General features: G+C 44.2%; 1 protein-coding gene and 1 long non-coding RNA gene across 2 annotated transcripts; one reads left to right on the top strand and one right to left on the bottom strand.

Annotated features, from left to right (window-relative positions):
* Positions 1–80: 80 nt before the first annotated feature.
* cacna1fa (calcium channel, voltage-dependent, L type, alpha 1F subunit a) lies at positions 81–21598 on the top strand. Its single transcript, XM_037103323.1, has 47 exons — positions 81–757; positions 1440–1629; positions 1768–1873; positions 4128–4267; positions 4362–4507; positions 4603–4755; positions 4849–5045; positions 5642–5745; positions 5841–5983; positions 6079–6147; positions 6235–6298; positions 6388–6414; positions 6639–6799; positions 6893–7118; positions 7219–7426; positions 7552–7672; positions 7792–7864; positions 7968–8031; positions 8246–8303; positions 8391–8487; positions 8610–8739; positions 8859–8918; positions 9023–9129; positions 9314–9401; positions 9581–9688; positions 9950–10002; positions 10096–10242; positions 10366–10567; positions 10667–10825; positions 10924–11034; positions 11124–11207; positions 11399–11419; positions 11535–11663; positions 11775–11840; positions 12157–12248; positions 12406–12565; positions 14109–14236; positions 14330–14426; positions 14520–14622; positions 14710–14811; positions 14918–15042; positions 15912–16261; positions 16358–16519; positions 17713–18077; positions 18943–19058; positions 19161–19490; positions 20713–21598. The coding sequence occupies exons 1-47, from the start codon at positions 739–741 to the stop codon at positions 20917–20919; spliced, it is 6168 nt and encodes a 2055-aa protein (XP_036959218.1). The 5' UTR covers positions 81–738; the 3' UTR covers positions 20920–21598.
* LOC119022441 lies at positions 16355–18333 on the bottom strand. Its single transcript, XR_005075932.1, has 4 exons — positions 18218–18333; positions 17209–17312; positions 16710–16763; positions 16355–16494 (listed from the first exon to the last, which is right to left on the bottom strand). It is a non-coding gene; the product is annotated as an uncharacterized LOC119022441 (long non-coding RNA).
* Positions 21599–22179: the final 581 nt, after the last annotated feature.

Genomic DNA, 22179 nt, shown 5'->3' with positions numbered 1-22179 from the left:
TCCCTCCACATTGTCCTCCTTTTAGAAAGACTAAAATAAACTAGAAGATAATAACAGTGGCTTTTCAAACATGACCAGCTGCTGTCCTTCTGTTTACAGATGAAGTGCGCCCCCTGCTGCTTCTCTCCTGGTACTGCACCCATCGCACGCTTCTGTCCAAGGTCCTGAAACAGGCTCCAATAATTCACTGTAATGACGCGCCCTAACTTTTCCATCATGACAGCACCTTCTCACTATCCCTCTCTTCTTTTTAAGTTTACAGTAAAACCCCACAGATCCGCACGGTTCCTCCCGAGTCTTCCTCCACCTTCCCCCTGAAAGATTTCCCCTGTCATCCTTTTAAACGGCTCAACTAGTTTAATCCCGGCGGCTGACCACCGCGCATACCGGGACGCGTTTGGTTTGATATCCATCACCGTTATGCGCCTGCACAGATAACAATAAATACAAATACAATAGGAAGAAAACCAAGGAGAGAAACTTCCAGAAACTGGATTCTGTGAATAACACTGGCTTAATCGGATTTTCTCGGCTACAAGCAGGATGGCCTGCAGCCTCTCCGCTGCACCGGCGCGCTGCATGCGGGTCTGAGATGACCGGCTGCACACGGTCGCTTCTTATTTGCACCCCTAGAAAGTTCTCTCTCTTCGTATCTGTGATCCAGCACGCATCGCAGGACCCCCCTGAGGAGTTGATGGTGGGTTTTCTCAGGTGATCTCGTGGCGGTGAACTGCGGACATGGAAGGGGCAAAGAAAGGTAGGGACTCCTCGCGATGTCTCCGAGCTTCTGTCTGCAGGAATGTGCACAACATGAGGGAAAAAAAACAGAAAAGGGGAAATGCTGAGTAGAAAGTATATAAAGTTGCAGCTGGAGCAGGTGGAAGATGAATCATTCTTTCAGAAATAACATGTCTGTGGCTGATCAAACGGTTCATCCTGATGCTAAAGCAAAACAAAAAAAACATGCTGTGTAACTCTCACAGTTTTTAAATTCACAGCTGGCATCACATTCAACATTTCCACCAGAGTTTTTGCTCACATCCTCTCATATTTGTAGCTTCTACCCTGTGAGAGATACTGAATGTACCTGCAGGCTTATTCAACAGGTGTTCACGGGCCTTCCTGCGGATAGTGCTGGGCTAAGTGCCTAGCTGCTCCCAATAAAGAAGTAGGTCACATCTGGTCTTATAATATGAGGCCTTCAGGACAGAATACCTGTCTGTTACTGCAGCCATGTTTCAAATCCTCCCCTAACTGTGTTAGATAACAAGATGAGGGCTGAAATAAGCAGTGAAATAATGACATGTTGTGATTGAATGACAGTTCTAGTGTTCACCAGAACAACAGACAGAACAGCAAGTCCTCCGTGTTTTAGTTCTCACAGTCAGGATGCTCAAAACACAGAGAAATATGATTAATGTTTGTTTGTCCTTGAACAGATGCCCCCCCTGGGGGCGATGCAGGAAAATCAGACACCCTGGGGTCAACTGGCTCGGCCAGGAAAAGGGGAGGGGGGGCCAAGAAGGCGATGCAGGCGAACAAGTCTGCCCTCAGAGCCCCCCGAGCCCTCTGCTGCCTCACCCTCAGCAACCCCATCCGCATGGCAGCACTGGCCCTCGTAGAGTGGAAATATCCTTCTCTGGTGTGATGCAGATGTGTGTGTGTGTGTGTGTGTGTGTGTGTGTGTGTGTGTGTGTGTTTTCATGTGAGTGTGTTGAACCTTTATTATGCTGTTGTGCCTGTTGGAGCCTTAACTGCAGACCTCAAGCCCTTTGACATTTTCATTCTACTTGCCATTTTTGCCAACTGTGTGGCCATGGGCGTGACCAAGCCGTACCCTGATGATGACTCCAACGCCACCAACCACCAGCTGGTGAGTTACTAAAAGAAAGACATACACAGGAACTAGACACATGTGTGGCTAGAGACCAAGACCTTTCAAAATAAAAGTACATAACAATGACCACAAAGTTACACAATAGATCACAAAGAGAAGATGAATAAAATGTAGCAGCTGTATTTCTCTCTATACTGAAGGAAAAACATTAAGTAAAAAAAGAAAAGGGCTGCAGGTATTTTCAGTTTTGTACCTTCCATTTATTACCTTTTTGTATGACTTGTGCTTTGACCTTTCAAGACGTGATTACAATTTAAAATCTGGATTTTTAGATCTGTACTTTCAGAGCAACAACACAACAACCAATGAAAGAGGCATCCTGGAGGGTGCTGCCCCTGTGGCTAATGTTAGCTAGCACACTGACGTTGACAGAAACTCAAACTCTCATCTTCAGCTTTCGCATTAAAAAAAGGAAACCTGTCCTGACTGCATCTCCATGCTTTTTATTTTCTCACTCCGACGTGTTACTGCAGTCAGTTGTTCACCACTCTAATTTCAATTTTGTTTACGTCTGCTTCCCCGTGAAATTATGTAAGAGTATTTATCCAAATTGCCAAAATCTGTCACTGCACTTCCACTGGTTCTCAGAAACACACCTGCCAAATGTGAAGTAGATCAGATGAACTGTTCTGGAGATGTGCGAGTAACAGACAGACAGACGGAGATGCCGTGTTTTATCGTTAGATTGATGCAGCTGTACACACTTAGCTTCAGTAATGTCTGGCCAAAAGGATGCTCAGATCAGTCAGTGAGAGGCCGTGTGAGAGAAAAGTGTTTGAAGAGAGATCTTAGACGCGCCAGCATGAAGAATATCACATGAAGTGTGAACTTCAAACAGATGGCGGAGCTTTGATCGTGCCAAACCTTTTTATTTTTTTTTAATTTCTTTAGGAGACCTGCTGGAGCAAGTCAGTCAAAAAAAATGACATTAGAAAACTTTAGGACTGCGACTTGATCCTTTTAAAGGGAATGAATAACGCTGTCAATATGAAGTTAAGTGTTTCACAGCTTCTTTTACTCTGTGAATGTTCTTATTTTCCTGTTTCCAAGACTTTGCTGCTGCTAAGAGCTTCTCCTGAGGTCATTCCTCTCCTCATGTCCTCTGAGGTCACCGGCAGATAGATAAATGTATGATTTATGACCGACGTGTCAGTAAAACAGTTTCAGTTTGTCGTGAAGAGCAGCAGTCGTCAGGTATCTCGGAAGACAAGCTGCGACAATTAGCGCGGAGGTTAATAACGATCTGTTGGATGGTAATAGTATTAGAGGTGAAAAGTTGTGGCGTGACATCGTTTGGTGACCCTGCCAGAGATCATGACTTACTTAAAACAGCCACCATCTGTCTCACCGCTCTCTCTCTCTCTCTCTCTCTCTCTCTCTCTCTCTCTTTCTTTAATTATGAAGTACCTCCTGGACAAACTGAAATTAGGCTGTTTTTATGTGTGGTGCATTGAAAATATGGGCCAATATGAGCCAGCAGCAGCTTTATGTGCATTTACAAAAAGGCACCTTTGTGTTGTTTTTATTGATTTTGCATCATTGGAAACAATCTTTACCTTGTGAAAGAAAAAACAAGCGGCCCTCAAATTTTTAATTTTAAGTGATTTTAGTAAAAAAAAAAAAAAAAAAGAAAGAAAGAAAAAAAAAGCATAGCATCTTAACCCGCAGCAGGATAGATGTCGGTCGATCCCTTTATTGGATTGCACAAAGGAGGTAATCTGACGGCCGGACAGACGCTTCCTGTCAAGACCCCACAGCGCCATCGGCCTCCAATCTGTTGGGAATTTTTGGCGAATGTGTCAGATTTTTTGTGAATTCCAAGTCAGCTCACAGTAAACCGCATTATCCGTAGATTACTGTGTCAGCCTTTAAGTAAAAAGACACAGTGACAGTGGTAGCAGTGATTAGGAGCATTAAGCTGAAGGGTGCAGAAATGGGATCCGGTGACGGGCTTAAGCATGTGTTGTTAGGCAGTGGGTTAAGAGGTTAAGAAAAATACAGCAGTCAGTCTTTAGTGATAACACACGTGATGTAAAAGAAAGAAAAAAAAACATCAGTTAATGCCACTTGAGAATCACTTCCTGAGCGTCTCTGTTGAACTGTGACAGTAACGTTTATTTTCCTCAGCGCTCGTCTATATTTATTCCTCTCAGACGCACTTGCTGACGTATGAAAAAGGTCAGTCCAATTTTGCCAATCATCCCCGCACTTCCTTTTCTTTTGTTCCCAGGAACAAGTTGAATACGTCTTCCTCGTCATCTTCACCATCGAGACCTTCACTAAAATTCTTGCCTACGGCTTAGTCATGCACCCCAGCGCCTACATACGCAGCGGATGGAACTTCCTCGACTTTGTTATCGTCATTGTCGGGTATTTTTGGTGCCTCGTGCATTGTCCCCGTTTTTTACAGTCAAATGTTCTGTGTCTGTTAAGTGTCTGACAGCTTGTATTTGTGTCTGTGCAGGTTGTTCAGTGTGATAGCAGAAGCTATGACGGATCACAAGCCTGGAGAGGCCCATCACGCCGCGGGAAAACCCGGAGGCCTGGATGTCAAAGCCCTCAGAGCATTCAGGGTGTTGCGACCGCTTCGGCTCGTCTCTGGAGTGCCAAGTGCGTTCGTCGTTCGCTGCTGTTTGTTTCTAAATTCATGTTCCTGCGCTTCACCCCACGTGCAGCATCGTAAAGTGTGTGTTTGCCCCCCTCAGGTTTGCAGATTGTGTTGAACTCCATCATGAAAGCCATGGTCCCCCTTCTGCACATCGGTATGTTGGTCATGTTCGTCATCATCATCTACGCCATCATCGGCTTGGAGCTGTTCATCGGCAGGATGCACAAGAGTTGCTACTCCATCAGCACAGGTCCACTGCTCTCTAAACTACGGCAGATTTTACACGGCTTCCGTATTTTATAGATGGGTTGAGCTCAATGTCTCCTGCCGCTCTGTGCTCCAGGTCTCATGATGGAAGACGATCCGTCACCCTGTGCGTTTGCCGGCAGCGGCCGCTTCTGCGTCGGGAACGGAACCGAGTGCAGGGGCAAGTGGGAGGGCCCCAACGGCGGCATCACAAACTTCGACAACATTTTCTTCGCAATGCTGACGGTCTTCCAGTGCATCACTATGGAGGGCTGGACTGACGTTCTCTACTGGGTACACCTCACAGTTCCACATTAGTTTGGACACGCAACCGACAATTGTTTTCATTATCGGACAAGCCGCTTATTATTTTCACGATCAATCTATTCATCGTTTAGTGCGGGCCTGTTCAGCTGGTGGCCTGCCTGTAGCGTGCGGGGCCCTTTAACAAACTCAGTCTGGCCCTCTGATCATTTTATTATACACAGAGATGCTCTCATTTTATTAAGATCATCAGTTCATACTGGATGTTCAAACTGAGAACACACTTCTATGATCGAAGAGGTTTAAAAGATTTTGTGCACTCCTAAAAAAATGAATTGAAATAGGCTTGTTCTGAAATCTGAAGTAACATCTTCAAGTTGCCCCTTTTGTACTAACTGACAACCCAAAACCAAAAGGTTCCTCATTTACTATCATGAGTAACAAAGAAAAGCAGGACATCCTTACATTTGATAAGCTGGAACCAACAGATTTTTGACAATTTTGCTTTGAAAATGAGTTGAACGATAAATCGGTTATCAGCAAAGCTGGCAGTACGTTTTCTTGTGACACATTTTAGCAGCTCTCTTACCTGTAGCTGCTTTTTCTCTCTCCGTCTCTCTGCACAGATGAACGACGCCATCGGCTTCGAGATCCCATGGATTTACTTTGTTTCTCTCGTCATCTTTGGATCCTTTTTCATCATCAATCTCGTATTGGGTGTGTTGAGCGGGTGGGTCGCTGCTTCCGCTCTTGAGAGACCGCACACGTCTGTAACGTTTGCCTTGAATGTTTCTCTCTGACTTTCTCGATTTTTTTGGCGCACAGAGAGTTCTCCAAGGAAAGAGAGAAGGCCGTGGCCCGAGGTGAGCTGCAGAAGGCGCAGGAGAGCAAGCAGATGGAGGAGGACATGATCGGATACATGGACTGGCTCATAGAGGCCGAGGATGTGGACGAGGAAGGAAACAAACGTTAGTTTACTTAACGCATATCACACACACTCAATCCAAAACATCTGCATTTAGCTTTCCGTGTATACATCATCGGCTTGTGTTTGACTCCGAAGGTGCTGCGATCGCAAAGAAGAAGATGATGAAGAAGTTCGGCTGGTACAAGCACAGCGAGGATGGTGGAGGTATGTCAGCCATCACTGCTGGTTATTATGTTTTATTTTTACGGGATTATCTCTAACAGCCAGTGTTTTATCTCTCCGTGTTCACAGAGTCAGACTCGGACGATGATATCGCATACCTCGATGATGACAACGGCTTCTGTGCTTCTCTCATGTAGGACAACGGAGAAATAATAATGTTGTTTTGAATCAGTTCATCCAGACAGTTTATTCTTCTCACTCACTGTTTCTTGTGTTCCTCAGGGCGAAGATGATGGCCAACAGCTTCTGGTAAGATTTTCCATTTTATACTGTATTTATATGACATGGACTTTCAACGATGCATTGTACTATCTCCAGATTTTTGTCCATCTGTCCGTCCTCAAAAATGCCTTGAAGGAATACGACTGAATTTAAGGGTGAAATTATTAGATGTAGGTCAAAGGTCAACGTCACTGTGACCTCACAATCTTTCTTTCTTTCTTTTATTCTTTGTTTGTTTCTTTCTTTCTTAGTGACCAGTTGTGCCAGCTGAATCACACAATGAGAAAGAACTGCCGCGTGGCCGTCAAGACCACAAACTTCTACTGGCTGGTGCTTCTGCTGGTGTTTCTCAACACAGTGGCCAGTGCCTCCGAGCATTACGGACAGCCAAAGTGGCTCACAGAAATGCAAGGTTTGTTTTTTGTTATCCTGAGCCCACCTCTGACACTCTGACTCCGATGGAATTTTAAAAAAAGCATGACTTCCTCCTCTGTGTGTCTCTCAGAGCGAGCCAACAAGGTGCTGCTGCTGCTGTTCACTCTGGAGATGCTGATGAAGATGTACGCGTTTGGCCTGCAGATCTATTTCATGGCGCTGTTCAACCGCTTCGATTGCTTTGTGGTGTGCGGCGGCATCCTCGAGACACTGCTGGTGGAGATGGAGGTCATCCCGCCCATCGGCATCTCCGTGCTCCGCTGCATCCGACTGCTCAGGATATTCAAGATGACTCGGTAACTGGCGTCAGAGTTTAGTGGCTGGAACATCGGGAGCTTGTCAGTCATCAGATCTCTGTGTGTAATCTGTGCTGTTTTTTGATTTTGTTGTCTCCAGGCACTGGGCTGCTTTGTCTGACCTGGTCAACTCGCTGCTCAACTCCATGAAAGCCATCTGCTCCCTTCTGCTCCTGCTCTTCCTCTTCCTCATCATCTTCGCCTTGCTGGGAATGCAGTTGTTCGGAGGCAAATTCAACTTTGACGAGACTCAGATGAAGAGAAGTACTTTTGACTCCTTCCCCCAGGCTCTGCTCACTTGCTTCCAGGTGATCACCTCAATTTCTCACAAACATTCCCACCCTGTGTGCTCAGTTGTTTAACATGTTCTGGAATTAGTTAAATGCATCTCAATCTGTCTTTTGTGTCTCTATTTGACGGTCCTCCTTCACAGATTCTCACTGGAGAGGACTGGAATGCTGTGATGTACGATGGCATCATGGCTTACGGAGGGCCGATCTTCCCCAACATGGTGGTGTGCATTTACTTTGTCATCCTCTTCGTCTGCGGTAACTGTATCCTTTTTCCAGCTTTTCCTGCACTCGCTGTGTGATTCCTGTCGCAGTCTGAGAATTAAAAGTTTGGTCTTTAAATCCAAAACGGAACAAGTTGGACTCCTTAATTTCGTGACCAGACATTCTGCTCAATGTGTTCTTGGCTATCGCTGTAGACAACTTGGCAGGAGGTGGCGGAAAGCAAAAAGTCGAGTAAGTTTGCTTCATTGTACGAAAGGATGTTAGAGAGCAGTGGATACATCTGTAACTGACTCATCCTTTTAATTACCTGCTATTTGATTGTTTGTTTTTTCAGAGAGAAAAAGGAAGAAGAAGAAGAGTGGGATGAAGATGAAGAGAAAGAGGATGAAGATGCAGGGGTACAGATTGCTTTTATATTTATGCCTCTACCAAGGAAGTAATGTTTTCACCCTGGTCTGCTGGTTGGTTGGTTGGTTTTTCCATCAGTTGGTTAGACAGTCAGTCAATTTCCACAAACCTGAATGAAGGGTGACTCTTGGGTCTTTTTCTGCATTATATTGGACGTTTTTAAAAATGCCAAACAAAAATAGTTGATCTTTGTCTTGTGTTCAGAACGAAGAGGATGACTGGCAGGAAAACGAGGAGCTGAGGGCCATCGAGGGGCTGGAGGGTGAGTCTGACGCCCTGCAGGAGGAACAGCAGACTTAGACGCAAACCGTCTGTCACATCTCTCTTTTTGCTCTTGATTCCATTGTAGGAGTCGCTCCCTTGAAGCCGGAGTTTTCAGGGCCCAAAGAGAAGATCGTCCCAATCCCTGACGGAAGCTCCTTCTTCCTTCTTGGAAAGAAAAATTGGTAATCTAAGAACAAAATGTCTAACCTAATTCTGCCGCACTCCTATAATCTACAACTCCTAAATGATTTCTGTTGCTTGCTTAAACATCCACTTTTCTTTGTAATTTCCTTCCCATTCTCAGTTTGCGAGTTGCCTGCCACAATCTCATCCATCACCCATACTTCACCAACTTCATCCTCATCTTCATCATCCTCAGTAGTATTTCCCTGGCTGCTGAGGATCCAATCAAATCCCACTCATTCAGAAACATCGTAAGAGCGACCGCATCGGAAGCCTCATTAGTGTTTCTCGTTCCACGCAGACCATCTGCTCATCATTACCTGCACAACAAACGAGACTGAATACTGATACTAATTTCTCTCATCCGCAGGCGCTCGGTTATGCCGATTATGTTTTCACCTCAGTTTTCACAGTGGAGATCGTGCTGAAGGTAACAGCTGCAGAGGCATAAAACAAAATAGCTGCTCACATTTCTTCAACGTGAAAAAGAATAGATTTTAACTTTAATTCTTTACGTCCTCGTTCGTTGTCTAGATGTTAGTCTACGGAGCTTTTCTGCACACCGGCTCCTTCTGTAGAAATGCCTTCAACCTCCTTGACCTGCTGGTCGTCAGCGTGTCGCTCACGTCTTTCTTCTTACAGTGAGTAGAAACCTGTCCAACGCAGCAAAATAAACAGTGTAGCCATGATGTGCAGGAGCGGTGATGTCTTATTAATGTTTTGAGGTTTGAGGGTAACTCTCTAACATCGAGTCAAACGAAATGATGTAGTTGTGGTGTAGTTTTGTACTTTTGACTCTGTTGCTGTTTGTATTGTTGCTCTCAGTTCAAGTGCGATCTCTGTGGTCAAGATCCTGAGAGTGCTGAGAGTGCTCAGGCCTCTTCGAGCCATCAACAGAGCCAAGGGACTGAAGGTAGACGGCTCTCTTCTGTTTATCTTTTCTATCCTCCCCAACCCTCTGATGAGTCAGTGTTTACTGCAGGTTGTTGTGTTATTTTGTACACACACTGCTAGGTTTCATTCGTCATTCATTTGGTGTGTGTGAGGTTTGCGGCTGTGTAAAGCTGACACATGTCGCGTGTGTGTTCACAGAATGTGGTGCAGTGCGTGTTCGTGGCGATCCGAACCATCGGCAACATCTTGATTGTCACAACGCTCCTTCAGTTCATGTTTGCCTGCATTGGAGTTCAGCTCTTCAAGGTACAGGAGGGATTTCTACACTCCCTGTCCACATTATAAGAAATGTAATAGGATACAGATGGTTCGTTACTCTGTTGAACATTTGTAAAGTCGTGTATTTTATTAAGGTTATCAAAATAATGTAACTTAATACGTTTGGTTACGTTTCTAACAAGAAAAGCAGATTGTGTTTGCACTTACATTTGTTTTGCTGAGTCAGGTTGTTTTCGTAATAATGCCAAAGTTTCCAATGGTTTAACTTTCATGTGTTTAATGTTACAGGGACGATTCTACAGCTGCACAGACGAAGCCAAACACACCCCCGATGAGTGCAAGTCAGTCTTCTCTTATCCTCGTATCTCTGCACGATCTGCTGCACCTGACAGCCTCGCATGTTGTTACATGTGTGTACTTGTGTTTGATTTTAGGGGAACGTTTGTGGTCTATAAAGACGGGGACATGAACCACCCCATGGTGAAAGAGAGGATTTGGGAAAACAGCGATTTCAACTTTGACAACGTGCTGATGGGCATGCTGGCTCTATTCACCGTGTCCACATTTGAAGGCTGGCCGCAGTGAGTAGTCGCTTAACATCGTGTCTGACGTAAAGGATAGTTTATAATTATCAATCAATCTCATGACAATAAATAAAATCATGTATAAAATGTTTCCTCACTACTGTGTTTTTCGTCGAAAAGGCTCCTTTACCGGGCCGTGGACGCCAATGCCATAAACCGAGGTCCCATTTACAACTACCGAGTGGAGATCTCCATCTTCTTCATCATCTACATCATCATCATCGCCTTCTTCATGATGAACATCTTCGTGGGTTTTGTCATCATCACGTTTCGAGAGCAGGGAGAGGCCGAATTCAAAAACTGCGAGCTCAACAAAAACCAAGTTGGTTATTTTCCGACATTTCAATCTGTTCTTTCCAGTCAAACAATTATTTATGTGAAATGAAACTGTGTCGTTTCTTCTTCTTCTTCTTTTTTACAGCGTCAGTGTGTCTATTACGCACTGAAGGCTCAGCCTATAAAGATCTACATTCCTAAAAACCCGTCGCAGCTCAAATTCTGGAGAATCATCAACTCCAGTCAGTTTGAATACATCATGTTTGTGCTGATTCTGGGAAACACGCTCACTCTGGCCATTCAGGTAGCGTTTCACTCGACTGTGCCATGAAACACAGGAACACATCACCCTGTTCCGGTGTTGTGACGTGACGTTTTGTGTTGCTGTTGCTTCTCTCTCAGCATTACGAGCAGTCTAAATTGTTCACCTCCGTCATGGACCTCCTCAACATGATCTTCACTGTGGTTTTCACCATCGAGATGATTATCAAGTTACTGGCTCTGCGTGCTCATGTGAGATTTTAACTCATGTGCCTTTTAAAGTAACATTTACAACGACCGCCCGTTGTTGACTCTCAGTTTCATTATTCTTTCCTTTGCAGCATTACTTCATCGATCCGTGGAATTCATTCGACGCTTTGATCGTCGTTGGGAGCGTGCTGGATATCGCAGTCTCTGAGTTCAGTGTAAGTTTGTTCATACTTGGAGTTCCATTGGCCGGTGAAAGCTCAAACGTGTGTCTTCCTCTGCCTAAATGGTTTCCTGACTGATTGTTAAAATATAACCACTTGTGTTTGCTCCTGACGACATTTTTTTAATCTCTTTCATCTCTCCTGGCTGCTCTGCCTGCTGCTGCTGGCCTGAAACATCGATGCAGGGAGGAGGCGGTCACGGGGAGGTGAGAGTTCAAACGCCGCAGCTCCAAATGTGTCTGAGGTTTTGGATCCATGCTTACAGACTGTAGCATATATTCATTTATCTGTTATTGTCTAAACACATTTTTTTGTCTCCAGGGTAAAGGAGAAAGTGGAAAAGTGTCCATCACTTTCTTCCGTTTGTTCCGAGTCTTGAGGTTGGTTAAGCTGCTCAGCAAAGGAGAAGGCATTCGAACCCTCCTCTGGACTTTTGTCAAGTCGCTCCAGGTCAGTGCAGCACAGAACGATGAATTCACACATCACAGAGTTGTTGTTGTCTACTGTATGTTTACCTGTGACCACCATTGTAACCAAGCTTTTTGACTTTATTCTACCCAGGCTCTGCCTTATGTCGGTCTGCTCATTGCCATGATCTTTTTCATCTACGCTGTGATCGGCATGCAGGTGAGTCTCTCTCATCAATCAAGGCTTTCACATGGTTTCATTTTGACCAACTAGCGTTCATTTGTTAAATAATAAAAAGGGTAATTCCACCAATTTTACCCATTAAAGTTCATTCACAGATCTTGGGAGGATCCACTACATATATATGTTTAAAAGTCTTCTGTGGCTCCAGAGCTGCATTTAATCTGCTAAACCACCTCCAGTGAAGTCACTAAATGGCATTGTGGGTCATGCAGGCACCGTGGCACTCATTCTTCCTTTTCAAAACCCAATTCCAACAACCTGATTGTTCCTGATGGCACTTTTCTCCTTTCAGACATTTGGCAAAGTGGCAATTGATGACGACACACATATCAACAGAAACTGCAACTTCCAGACTTTCTTCATGGCGGTCCTGGTACTCTTCAGGTGAGCCACTTTAGCTGGAACAAGACAGCTGCTACCGTGTAAAGATTTTTTTTTTTCCTCCATTCTTTCCTCCAAATACTTTCATTCTCTAAAACAAGATCTGAAAGAATCTCACAAGCTCACATGGAAATGCTGCCCCCTCTCTGTGTACTTGTAGATGTGCCACTGGAGAGCAGTGGCAGGAGATTATGCTGGCAGCTCTGCCCGGTAGACGCTGTGACCCAGAATCCGACACTGAGCCTGGTGAAGAGTTCAGCTGCGGCAGCAACTTGGCCTACATCTACTTCATCAGCTTCTTCATGCTCTGTGCTTACCTGGTGAGCGAAGCCGAGGAGGATTAAGGATCCCTCCTCTCCGTTTATTTCTAATCGCCCAGTCTTCGGATCGTTTTGTAGCAACACACTTTCCCTCCTTTAATGAAACTTAACACGGCCTCCCGACTCCAAATTAAATTTAGACCCAATTAATTCAGACTTGTGTTTTACAGGCTGTCGGGTCAAGTGGGATCAAAGTCAGATGAAAGTAGAGAGGATAGTGTTACAGCTGCTGAGTTTTAAAAAGCTAACTCTGTCTCCTCCAATTCCCAGCGCTTCCACGTCGTGGATTTTGTTAATCCAGACAACAAAATCCTGATTTGAGAGGGCCCAAATATTTTGCTAACATTTTTATCACCTTAGTGCTATTTTAAGACACTGAACGGGTATAATGGAAGTAACTTTAAACTTAGAGGACTTACAGAGCAGAGCAGGGTCTAATCTGAAATATAAAGAAGGAAAGTTGAATAACAATCTTTCTAGCTCTTGCAGATCTGCAGAGAAATTCAGCAAAAACAGTACTGCTTGTCAGAGTATAATTCAATATGGTGCAGAGGGCTTTGAATTTGAAAAAAAATCAGATTAAGCAGAGGGGAAAAAAAAATAATTCTGCCCTCTATGAGTTGACATTTCACCTCTTAGCTTGGACCATTATCTCAGTCGAGGCTCTTGTGTGTTCCTTGAAACCTCATTTACAACCAGGCTAATGTTCGCTAAGTGTGTCTTGCATTCCTTCTGTGGTTTCATCTCATGTGGACAGCTGACATCCATCAGTCTGTGTGTGGTCCCTGACCTTTAGCTCAGACCCACCAGGACCCTCCTGTCTACTAAAATAGTTCCTGGGCCCCTTTAGTCCAACTAGGTTTTCACAAAAAATCAGAACTGGATGTCTTGGAGGGCTTAACAACAATTAAACAACAAAGCAGCAGTAATAAAACAATCAATGCAGTAAACCAGAGGTGGCAAAAAAGTCCACACATTACTTACTCAAGCAGAGGTTCAGATACTTGTATAAAAACAGACTCTGGTAGAAGTACTGACTTAACTTCTTTACTCAAGTGAAAGTAACAAAGTAAAGGCTCTAAAATCTCCTCAGTAGAGTATAGAAATAAAACATTTTCCCCCTTTTCTAGTTTCATTCCTCATGACAAATTAATGTAACTCAAATAACATGAAACTGAAAGGTAGAATCAGAATCATTGTCCCAGCTGTACTAAGTAATAATCGATAATTCCCTTTAAGTTTATTAAAATTGAAGTAATGAGACTGTTCTGAAAAATGTGAGGTGTCGAAGGTACAGATGATTTGTGCTGAAGTGCACAGAGTGAAAGAATATGACTGTCAAAAAACTTAAGTAAAGTACTTGAAAAATGTATTTACCTCAGATTTTGGACGCAGCATAAGACAAAGACCTGGCACCTCTTGTGCTGAGGCCTGAGTAAGACTTCATGGGGAGTCTAACTCTGAAGGAGTCTTATCATATCTTGTTTTACTGTATATGTTAGTCACATTTGCGTTTTATGTTTCTGCCCTTCTCCCTCTCCAGATTATCAACTTGTTCATTGCCGTCATCATGGACAACTTTGAATACCTGACCAGAGACTGGACCGTGCTCGGTACTCACCACCTGGATGAGTTCAAGAGAGTTTGGTCCGACTACGACCCAGAGGCCTCGTAAGACTCATTTCTCTCCAGTTTCTCTTTTTCTAGGTTTTCAGAATATTCTCATCGCACATTAACTGTGGTGTTGTTCCTCCCCTCTTGCAGCGGTCGTATAAAACACATCGATGTTGTCACGATGCTGCGCAGGATTCAGCCACCGCTCGGTTTTGGAAAACTGTGTCCTCATCGTGTTGCTTGCAAGGTAAGTAAAGAAGAATTCAGCACAGTTTGATACTAAGAACGTAAGCAAACAGACGGATCTCACTCCTCCTGCTTCACCCTCTTGTCCTCTCAGAGACTGGTCGCTATGAACGTCCCGCTGCACCCGGATGGGACAGTCACCTTCAACGCTACTCTGTTCGCTCTTGTGCGCACCTCACTCAAGATCAAGACAGAAGGTTTGACCTGATACGCAGACATATGTGAGTGGCTCACTCTGTGGTGTCAGGGTGCCGTTTGACCTGAAGGATTTGTTTGCTTTTCAGGTCCCATCGACCAGCAGAATGAGGAGCTGAAGGTGATCATCAAGAAGCTCTGGAAGCGCACCAAACCTAAGCTCATTGATGAAGTCATTCCTCCCCCTAGAGGTAAATCAGACAATGTGCATCGCTGACAGCCACGATGAAAACGATGTTAAAGGAGAAATCAGAGCAACTGATGAAATCATTACTAACTTCTTTGTTTCCTTCTCAGGCGATGAGGTTACTTGTGGGAAGTTTTATGCCAGCTTCTTGATTCAGGACTACTTCAAAAAGTACCGCAAGAGAAAGGAGAGGGAGAGGAAGTCCAAAAGGAAGGACAAGGCCGCGTCTCTGCAGGTGACGTATAATGTGCTTTTCACTTCAGCGTTGCTGTCTAAACATATTTAAGATTTATCACTATACATGAGACCTCCACTACCTCCCTCAGAAGTCCATTAATCAGTTTATGTTAACTGGAGGTTTTGGAGTTTCTGCCTCACGTGTTGTTTACTTGCTCTGAGGTCACAAATTTTTGCTCGTAAGTCTTCAAAGGTCCAAGTTGTTGCAGTGCGTCTCACACCGTTGGCAGAAGTTGGCCCTTGTTTAGCAGCTTTTTGGCCAATCTAGCATATAGAATTGACAAGATGGTCGATGAGAAGGGGTCAACTGGCTGTTCGGCTGAGCAAATTAATCCACAAGAGGAATAAGATAAGGAAAGTGAAAGCCCCTCAAGCCTGTCACTCTAATATCCATGATTTCACCCTTTTAGTTGGCTTTTTCTCCTAACTTTTTCCATCCCTGCTTCTTCACTTTTAGACATACTGTAGTTCAGATGGTGTCAAAAACGCTGCGTTGACAGTTGCAGAATTCAAAAGGTAGTCGGCCGCTCGCCGTTATAACTTAGACAGGAGACGTGAGACAACACAACACACAGCTTTTGTTGCCACTGTGTCTGGGCCATGTGTCGGATTTAGTGGCATCAAGTGGTTCGGATGCATATTGCAGCCAGTCAAACAGCCCCCGTCTCCCCTCCCCTTACGGTGGCTGCTAAAAATGTAATATTATTATATGTTAAATTTCATTTCTGCCCCTTAATCCCCCAATAATCATACACACTGGACCTTTAATCCAAATGTAATAACAACAAGTAGCAGACTGACTTTAATGGACATTTACCGTGTGCTCGTTATTAACATTTGAGCTTCGTCCCCTGTGGCGATGTTTAGCAAGGGCTGCGGACGCTGCAGGACCTGGCTCCAGAGATGCGTCTGGCGATGGCCTCTGACCTGGAAGACGAGGAGGGTGCGGAGGGAGAGATGACGGGCGACGAGATATTCGACAGCGAGGCCGGAACCTCAGTGAACACCACGCCAGCCACCACGCCGCTGCCGCACATAGACTCGCTGGTGGAGCAGACGATCGTGTTCCTGGAGCCCGAACCAAAACCAGCCGACGAGGGCGTGATCACAGAGCAGGTGACGGGCCTGCAGGAGCACCAGAGACCAGGATCAGAGCTGGCAGGCATCAGCATCGTCACAGAGCAGCCTGTGAGGTCCGAACCTCTGCCCGTCATCAGGTGTGTTTAAGCTGCACATTTCAAGTAAATTCACACATTGGAACTTTAATTTTTTTTGAAAAAGTCCTCATGATTTGCCTGTTCTCTCCCGTTCAGGGTGGACTCCATCAGCGAGTTGCCTCCTCCTCCTCCCCCAGAGAACCCAGTTGTACCAGAGGTTGTAGTTGAGGAGCCAGTTGTTGTGCCAGCTACGCCGGGACTACCTGAGCAGGTTTATAACCGTGAAGTTGATGCTGCCAGTGTCACATCAGTCGACAGGTAAGTAACAACCAAGAGAGTGAGGAGACAGTAATCAGTATGAAGGCAGTGATCTTTACAGCTCAGTCTATTTGCTAAGCTAATCTAACCATTTCCTGGCTCCAGCTTCATATTTTAAAAAATCACAGTTTTTTTTTTAAACCTGGGCCATATATATACATGTTTTGGTGTGTTACTGATTCATACTTACCAAAGGTTTTGGAACTGGACCAGTTGATCTCCTCAGCTGGAATCCATGACAGGGCTGCAATTTAACTCTGACGGTCAAAGTTACGTCTGCTAAAAGTGACCGACACTGTAAACCACTCCTACTGAGGGAGACAGGGCTCACCTGTCATGCTTGGTAGAAAGGGGACCCAAATGCAGACACAGAGGCAGGCGGAACAACAAAACGTACAAAATAGTAACCAGAATAACATGTGGACACACGCAGCAAATGCAGGAAAACACAACAGGAAGACAGGACAGAGACGAAGACACTGAGACGAAACAGGACTGATGTGGGGAAACAGACACACTGTCAAAGAGAGCGGGACAGACACACACACATTAGAAAAGACCAGTAAAAGACAGGTGACACTAAGAGGGTTGTCGATAAAAGACAGAAAGAAACACGGACAGGATGTGGAAACTAAAACATGACATGCAGGTAAACCTACCAACATAAAGCAGGATGTAACGAAACCTACCATGACATCGGCTAAGAAGATGTCTCGACATTGAGGTGGGTTCGCACAGTTTCCTCCAAAATCCTCCTTCCTGCGTGACTTCTCCTTGAGCCAGGCTTGTGTTTCTGGTTACAAAATGCATCTTAATATTTAACAAAAAAAGTCTATCTCTGTAGGAATCAGTTCTGCAATGTTGTCGGACGCTTGGAATAACACCTCCAAGCTGTTAGTGACAAAAAAATGCAGTTTCAGTCGAAGAACTGTCAGTCAGAGTTTCCCCAAAGGAAGGCTGCCAGCTGATGCGATCTGCTGGAGCTATTCCAAAACTTTTGCAAAGTATGAATCATCACCAGAACATGAAAGTATAGGGCCCAGGTTTAAAAATACCATAGTTCCCCTTAACAGACAGACATGAGAGTGATGTTGATATTTTTGTCTAACTCTCTGCAGGAAACAAGCAACTATTCCTTTAAAAAAAAAAACACACACAAATTCATGCTAAAACTCTTGGTGTGGATCTTACAGGTACGTGTATCCAGAAGCTGTCTCTCCTGTACCAACTGAGACCGGCTACATCGAACCGGGCCTGGAAAGAGCCAGCAGCGTAGAGATACCCTACGATGCCAACGGCTACGTCGGCAACGGTTACACCGACGCCAACATTAACGGAGGGAGTGTCGCCACCAGCCCCACGCCGTACTCAACGGATGGATATAACGGGAACGCGTACAACGGCTACAATGGAAACGGCATCAGCAACAATGGCAACGGAAGCACATGCAATGAAAATGGCAGCACTATCAATGGTTACAATGGGAACGGTTACAACGGAAGTGAGAATGGCGCCGCACAGTTTGTCAGGAGACGGCTACTTCCTGCCATACCGAAAGGTGAGACAAGTGCATTTAGTTTTGTTCCTTAAAAAAATGTTCTCATGTTTTTTCAGGGCATAGTGTTGGTAATGTAATTCTGTACGTTAAACACTTCTGTAAAGTCAGGAAAGTACAAAATGATGATGAAATGAAATTACCACGAAGAATGAAGACAAACAAAGATCAGAAAACCAAGACAAAACCACGAGGAACAAACCAGGACCTCAGGGAACACATGAAGACAGAGAACAGAGGGTGAAGGAGCAACACAGACTTCAATACAAACTAAACTAACGAGACACTGAGAACAGGGCAGTGATAACGAGGCTGATGAGAGACAGCTGTCGGGAGGGAAATCAGCCTGGAGAGGAGCACGAGAACACAGGAGTGAAACAGAACACTGAGCAGGACGTAGACAGTAACAAGACACAAGACGATAAAACTGTGTGTCATTCAGTTTGTGTTAGTTTGTTTGTGCATTTTCACAACTAAAGCAGAACATCAACTGAAAAAATGACTTAATAGCCAGTTTTAGCTTGAACACTCTCGCTGCACGGTATGGAAGAAAAACCAAAAACATTTTTGTGAATATTTTGACAGATTTACGATTGTGATATGATTTACCTTTTGTTGGAAGGATAATTTTTTCATCACAACTTTTTCCTTTAACCAAAAATAACTATTAAAGTTAATGTGCCAAACAAAGATGTTTTCTTACACTTGGAGAATAATATTTGTTGTTCTCTGCCTCAGTACCTTCAATTTTAATGATATTTTGATTCATTTTGTAGCTCTATAAGCAAACAATGCTAATTCCCTCCACATATGGTTATTGTCGTGCATCCTGGCCAGCTTCCTAACACTTTCCCGCTCTTTGTTTCAGGTCATAAACCTGCCTTCAACTTCCAGTGTCTCAGGCCACAGAGCAGTGTAGACAACCACCTCCCCATCCCGGGGAATTACCGTGGGAACACATCCCCAACCAGATCCCGTCTACAGGTAAAGCAATGGCACGCACGCACACGGATACACACACACTCTCTCAAAATGTTAACATTCGTACACTGAGTGTGTCTCACTGATCTTCTGCTCTCGTGACAGAACCAGCACAGCCTGGATTCCCGGCCTAGCAGCGTGTCCTCGATGTCGTCCGCCTCCTGGGCCAACACGGCAGCAGCTGGCTCCACTCCTCTTCCAGGAATACTCAACCCCTCGGGACGCAGGGGAAAGCTCATCTACACCCCCATGCTCCTGATGGACGAGACCACCAGCACCACTCAGCCGGTGTGGACCGACGGCTCTGCCAGCCTCCCTGTGGGGAGCCGGCCAGGCTGGTACCCCGGACAGACGAGAACCTTCACCAGCGTGAGGATGCCACCGGTCAACCAGGGCTTCGTAGACAAAGGCAGCGCAGACAGTCTGGTGGAGTCGGTGAGTAATGATGCAGCAGGTGATCTCTGTAAGCAAGAAACCTTCAGCGACCAGCAGCAAGTACAATTAATAAGCATATACACTGTTATACACTGAACTACCTTTTTTCCTGCCTACCTGTGCCCTTGACATGACAATGTCACCTGGGAAATCTGCCTCTCCAAATGTGAAATCCACAATTTAAATAATTTCACATGTAAATTTGACATTATTTCACAGGTGATGGCTCTCTTCACATGTTAATGACAATTTCCACATCAATAAGCAACATGTCTGACCAAAAAATGGGTCGTAGTAGTGATAATCTTTGGAATAGACTTTAGCAAAGAGCAACACAGGATGTTGTCCTTTATCTAACGTGGCCCAGAGAGCTCAACACACGAACTAATTAAAAAACATTTTACTCCGCTTTAAAACACATGCACGTAAAAAAATGAAATAACAGGAAAACGGAAATGTGCTGCAGAGTGAGAAAACGTAACCAACAACAGAAAAGGTTGCAAGTAAGACAGACGACTAGGGAAAGTGTTTCCAGGGGATAAAAAAAGTGACACTTGGACTCAGCTGGTACTAACAACGGCAACAACAAGCGTGTCCCAGCCGTGTTCATCGCTTTTTAGCGTCCCCTAGAAAAAAGTTTCATGACATCTGTGCTATCTGCAGCATTGTTAAGTCACAGTGCAACAAGATTTCAGGACCTCTGTTCCATCCCTTTAAAAGGGGGACGAGTAAGAAGGCATCTCTTCTGAGCAGGAGGGATGATCACAGAAAGCAAAATATCAGGTCATACGGGTACACAACTATTGTTTTATGACGGATTTAACATATTAATAGAAACTACGAACATTTAATTACTCGGTCATAGCAGCAAATAGATTTTTAATTCTGACACTGGTATCGTTGCACCACTGAGAGTAATTCCTCTTATTTAAGTGTTTAATATTTTCTCATTCTCCTGAGTGCGCTGTAAATCCAAGTGCATTTGCTGCGACTGAACTGTTTATATTATCATAAACAATAATAAAGTTACTGGTGAGCGGACGGCATTTTAATTTGGCTAAGTGATTCTTTCAGCTGATACATTTCTCTCTGCATTAGACATAATGATGATCAGATAGACACGCATGTTACAGATAGAGAATGAGCTGCTAGAAACATAATCTCTGTCTTACATCATTGTTTTTTCTTTTCTTCTTCTTTTTTTTTTTTTTGCTAATGTCAGATCTTGATCTCTGAGGGTCTCGGCATCTACGCCAGGGACCCGAAGTTTGTGAGCTTTGCCAAGCGGGAGATCGCCGAAGCCTGTCACATGAGTCTGGACGAGATGGAGAGTGCAGCAGCTGACCTCATAGCTCGCGGAGCCAGTCAGTCGATTTCTCGCTTTGAGGACGAGCTGGCCGATGAAATGAACTGTGTGATTTCATACTGAGATCAGCTAAAACTGAAATAAAGTGAGGGACGGAGTTTGTCAACAGAACAAAATCTTACGAGGTGCGTATTTAAATCTGCTGTGGAGAGAGAAGACAGTGGACTGGATGGTATGTGTGTAAGAATGATGTGATACAAATAAGACAATAAGTCAATGTTGTCTTTCTTTGCTGTCGCGAGGTAAGATGTTGTGTTGGGTAAGATATGCTTTTATTTATGAATGCCAAAACACACACATACGCACACACACACACACACACACACTGATTTAAAGAGCACATGGTCAGTATGTGGCAGGACTCAACGAGGCAACAACTCGATGACGATGTGTTTCAAATCTATATCTGTGAGAAAACTGCTATCATTATGACAAAAGAACATTTTTTGCATTGTATTCTCATTTTTTACGTTACTTGAATTATTGTCACAATAACATAATGTAAATATATTACATAATATATATTTAACTATTAGATCAATAAGACGTTTTTACTTTGTTACACAATGATATTCAGTTGAACACATTGATTGGTGAGTGTCCAACAGCATTCGCTATTTTAGAGAAATATTCATATATACTAAAATATCTAATATCTTCAAATATTAAATATGCAAAACTCATAGAGATGTTCTGATTTATGACTTTTGTGACTATAAATAAAGCATTGTGTTTTCTCAGATGTATGTGTCTCTTCATTATCATATTACAACAAAATGTAAGTTGTATTCCTTTTATGTTAGAAGAGAAAGTATATTTTTTATGATGAACGGTGGACAATGAATTGGGGAGTCTGAGCCTGAGGAAAGAAGCTGCTCTGTAGTCCGGTGGTACGGCAGCTTTATGAGCAGACTGTGGCTGGTGTGGGTGTTGATCTTTAGTATCCTTCAGGCTCTGTGCAGACACCTTAATTCACTGATGTCACTGATGCTACCATTGATGATCTAGACGCTTTTAATTATCCACTGTTGAGCCTTCCTGTCCTGGGTCTTGCACAAACCATGTTAGTTTGTGATGTTTCCAGTCAGGATGCTTCCTATTGGCTTCAAGATATGACTGGTCCTCAGACCACTGTTGCTTCCATTTGGTGTCCATGGTGAAAGTCTTTTGTTTATTCTTTGGTGGGTAAGTCAATAAAATGCCACACTAGTTATAGTTTTTAAAAAATGGCAGTCATAAGAGGCTTGGCCTTACTTGAGAGCAGGTCCATCACAAGCAGGGCTCGGTGCAGTAAAACTGGTGATCAGTGCGGCTCAGTTTGAG

This window comes from Acanthopagrus latus, chromosome 7 (genome assembly GCF_904848185.1).
Source record: "Acanthopagrus latus isolate v.2019 chromosome 7, fAcaLat1.1, whole genome shotgun sequence".
In the NCBI taxonomy this organism is placed as follows: Eukaryota; Metazoa; Chordata; class Actinopteri; order Spariformes; family Sparidae; genus Acanthopagrus; species Acanthopagrus latus.
Note: the sequence above shows the minus strand (reverse complement) of the source record. Positions and strands in the feature narration are given on the sequence as shown.

Bases quoted from the DNA above. Each gene is read 5' to 3' on its own strand.
- cacna1fa (XM_037103323.1), top strand. The intron at 4,508-4,602 runs GTGCGTTCGTCG...TGCCCCCCTCAG, and splicing joins GCTCGTCTCTGGAGTGCCAA to GTTTGCAGATTGTGTTGAAC. The intron at 5,984-6,078 runs GTTAGTTTACTT...TTGACTCCGAAG, and splicing joins GGACGAGGAAGGAAACAAAC to GTGCTGCGATCGCAAAGAAG.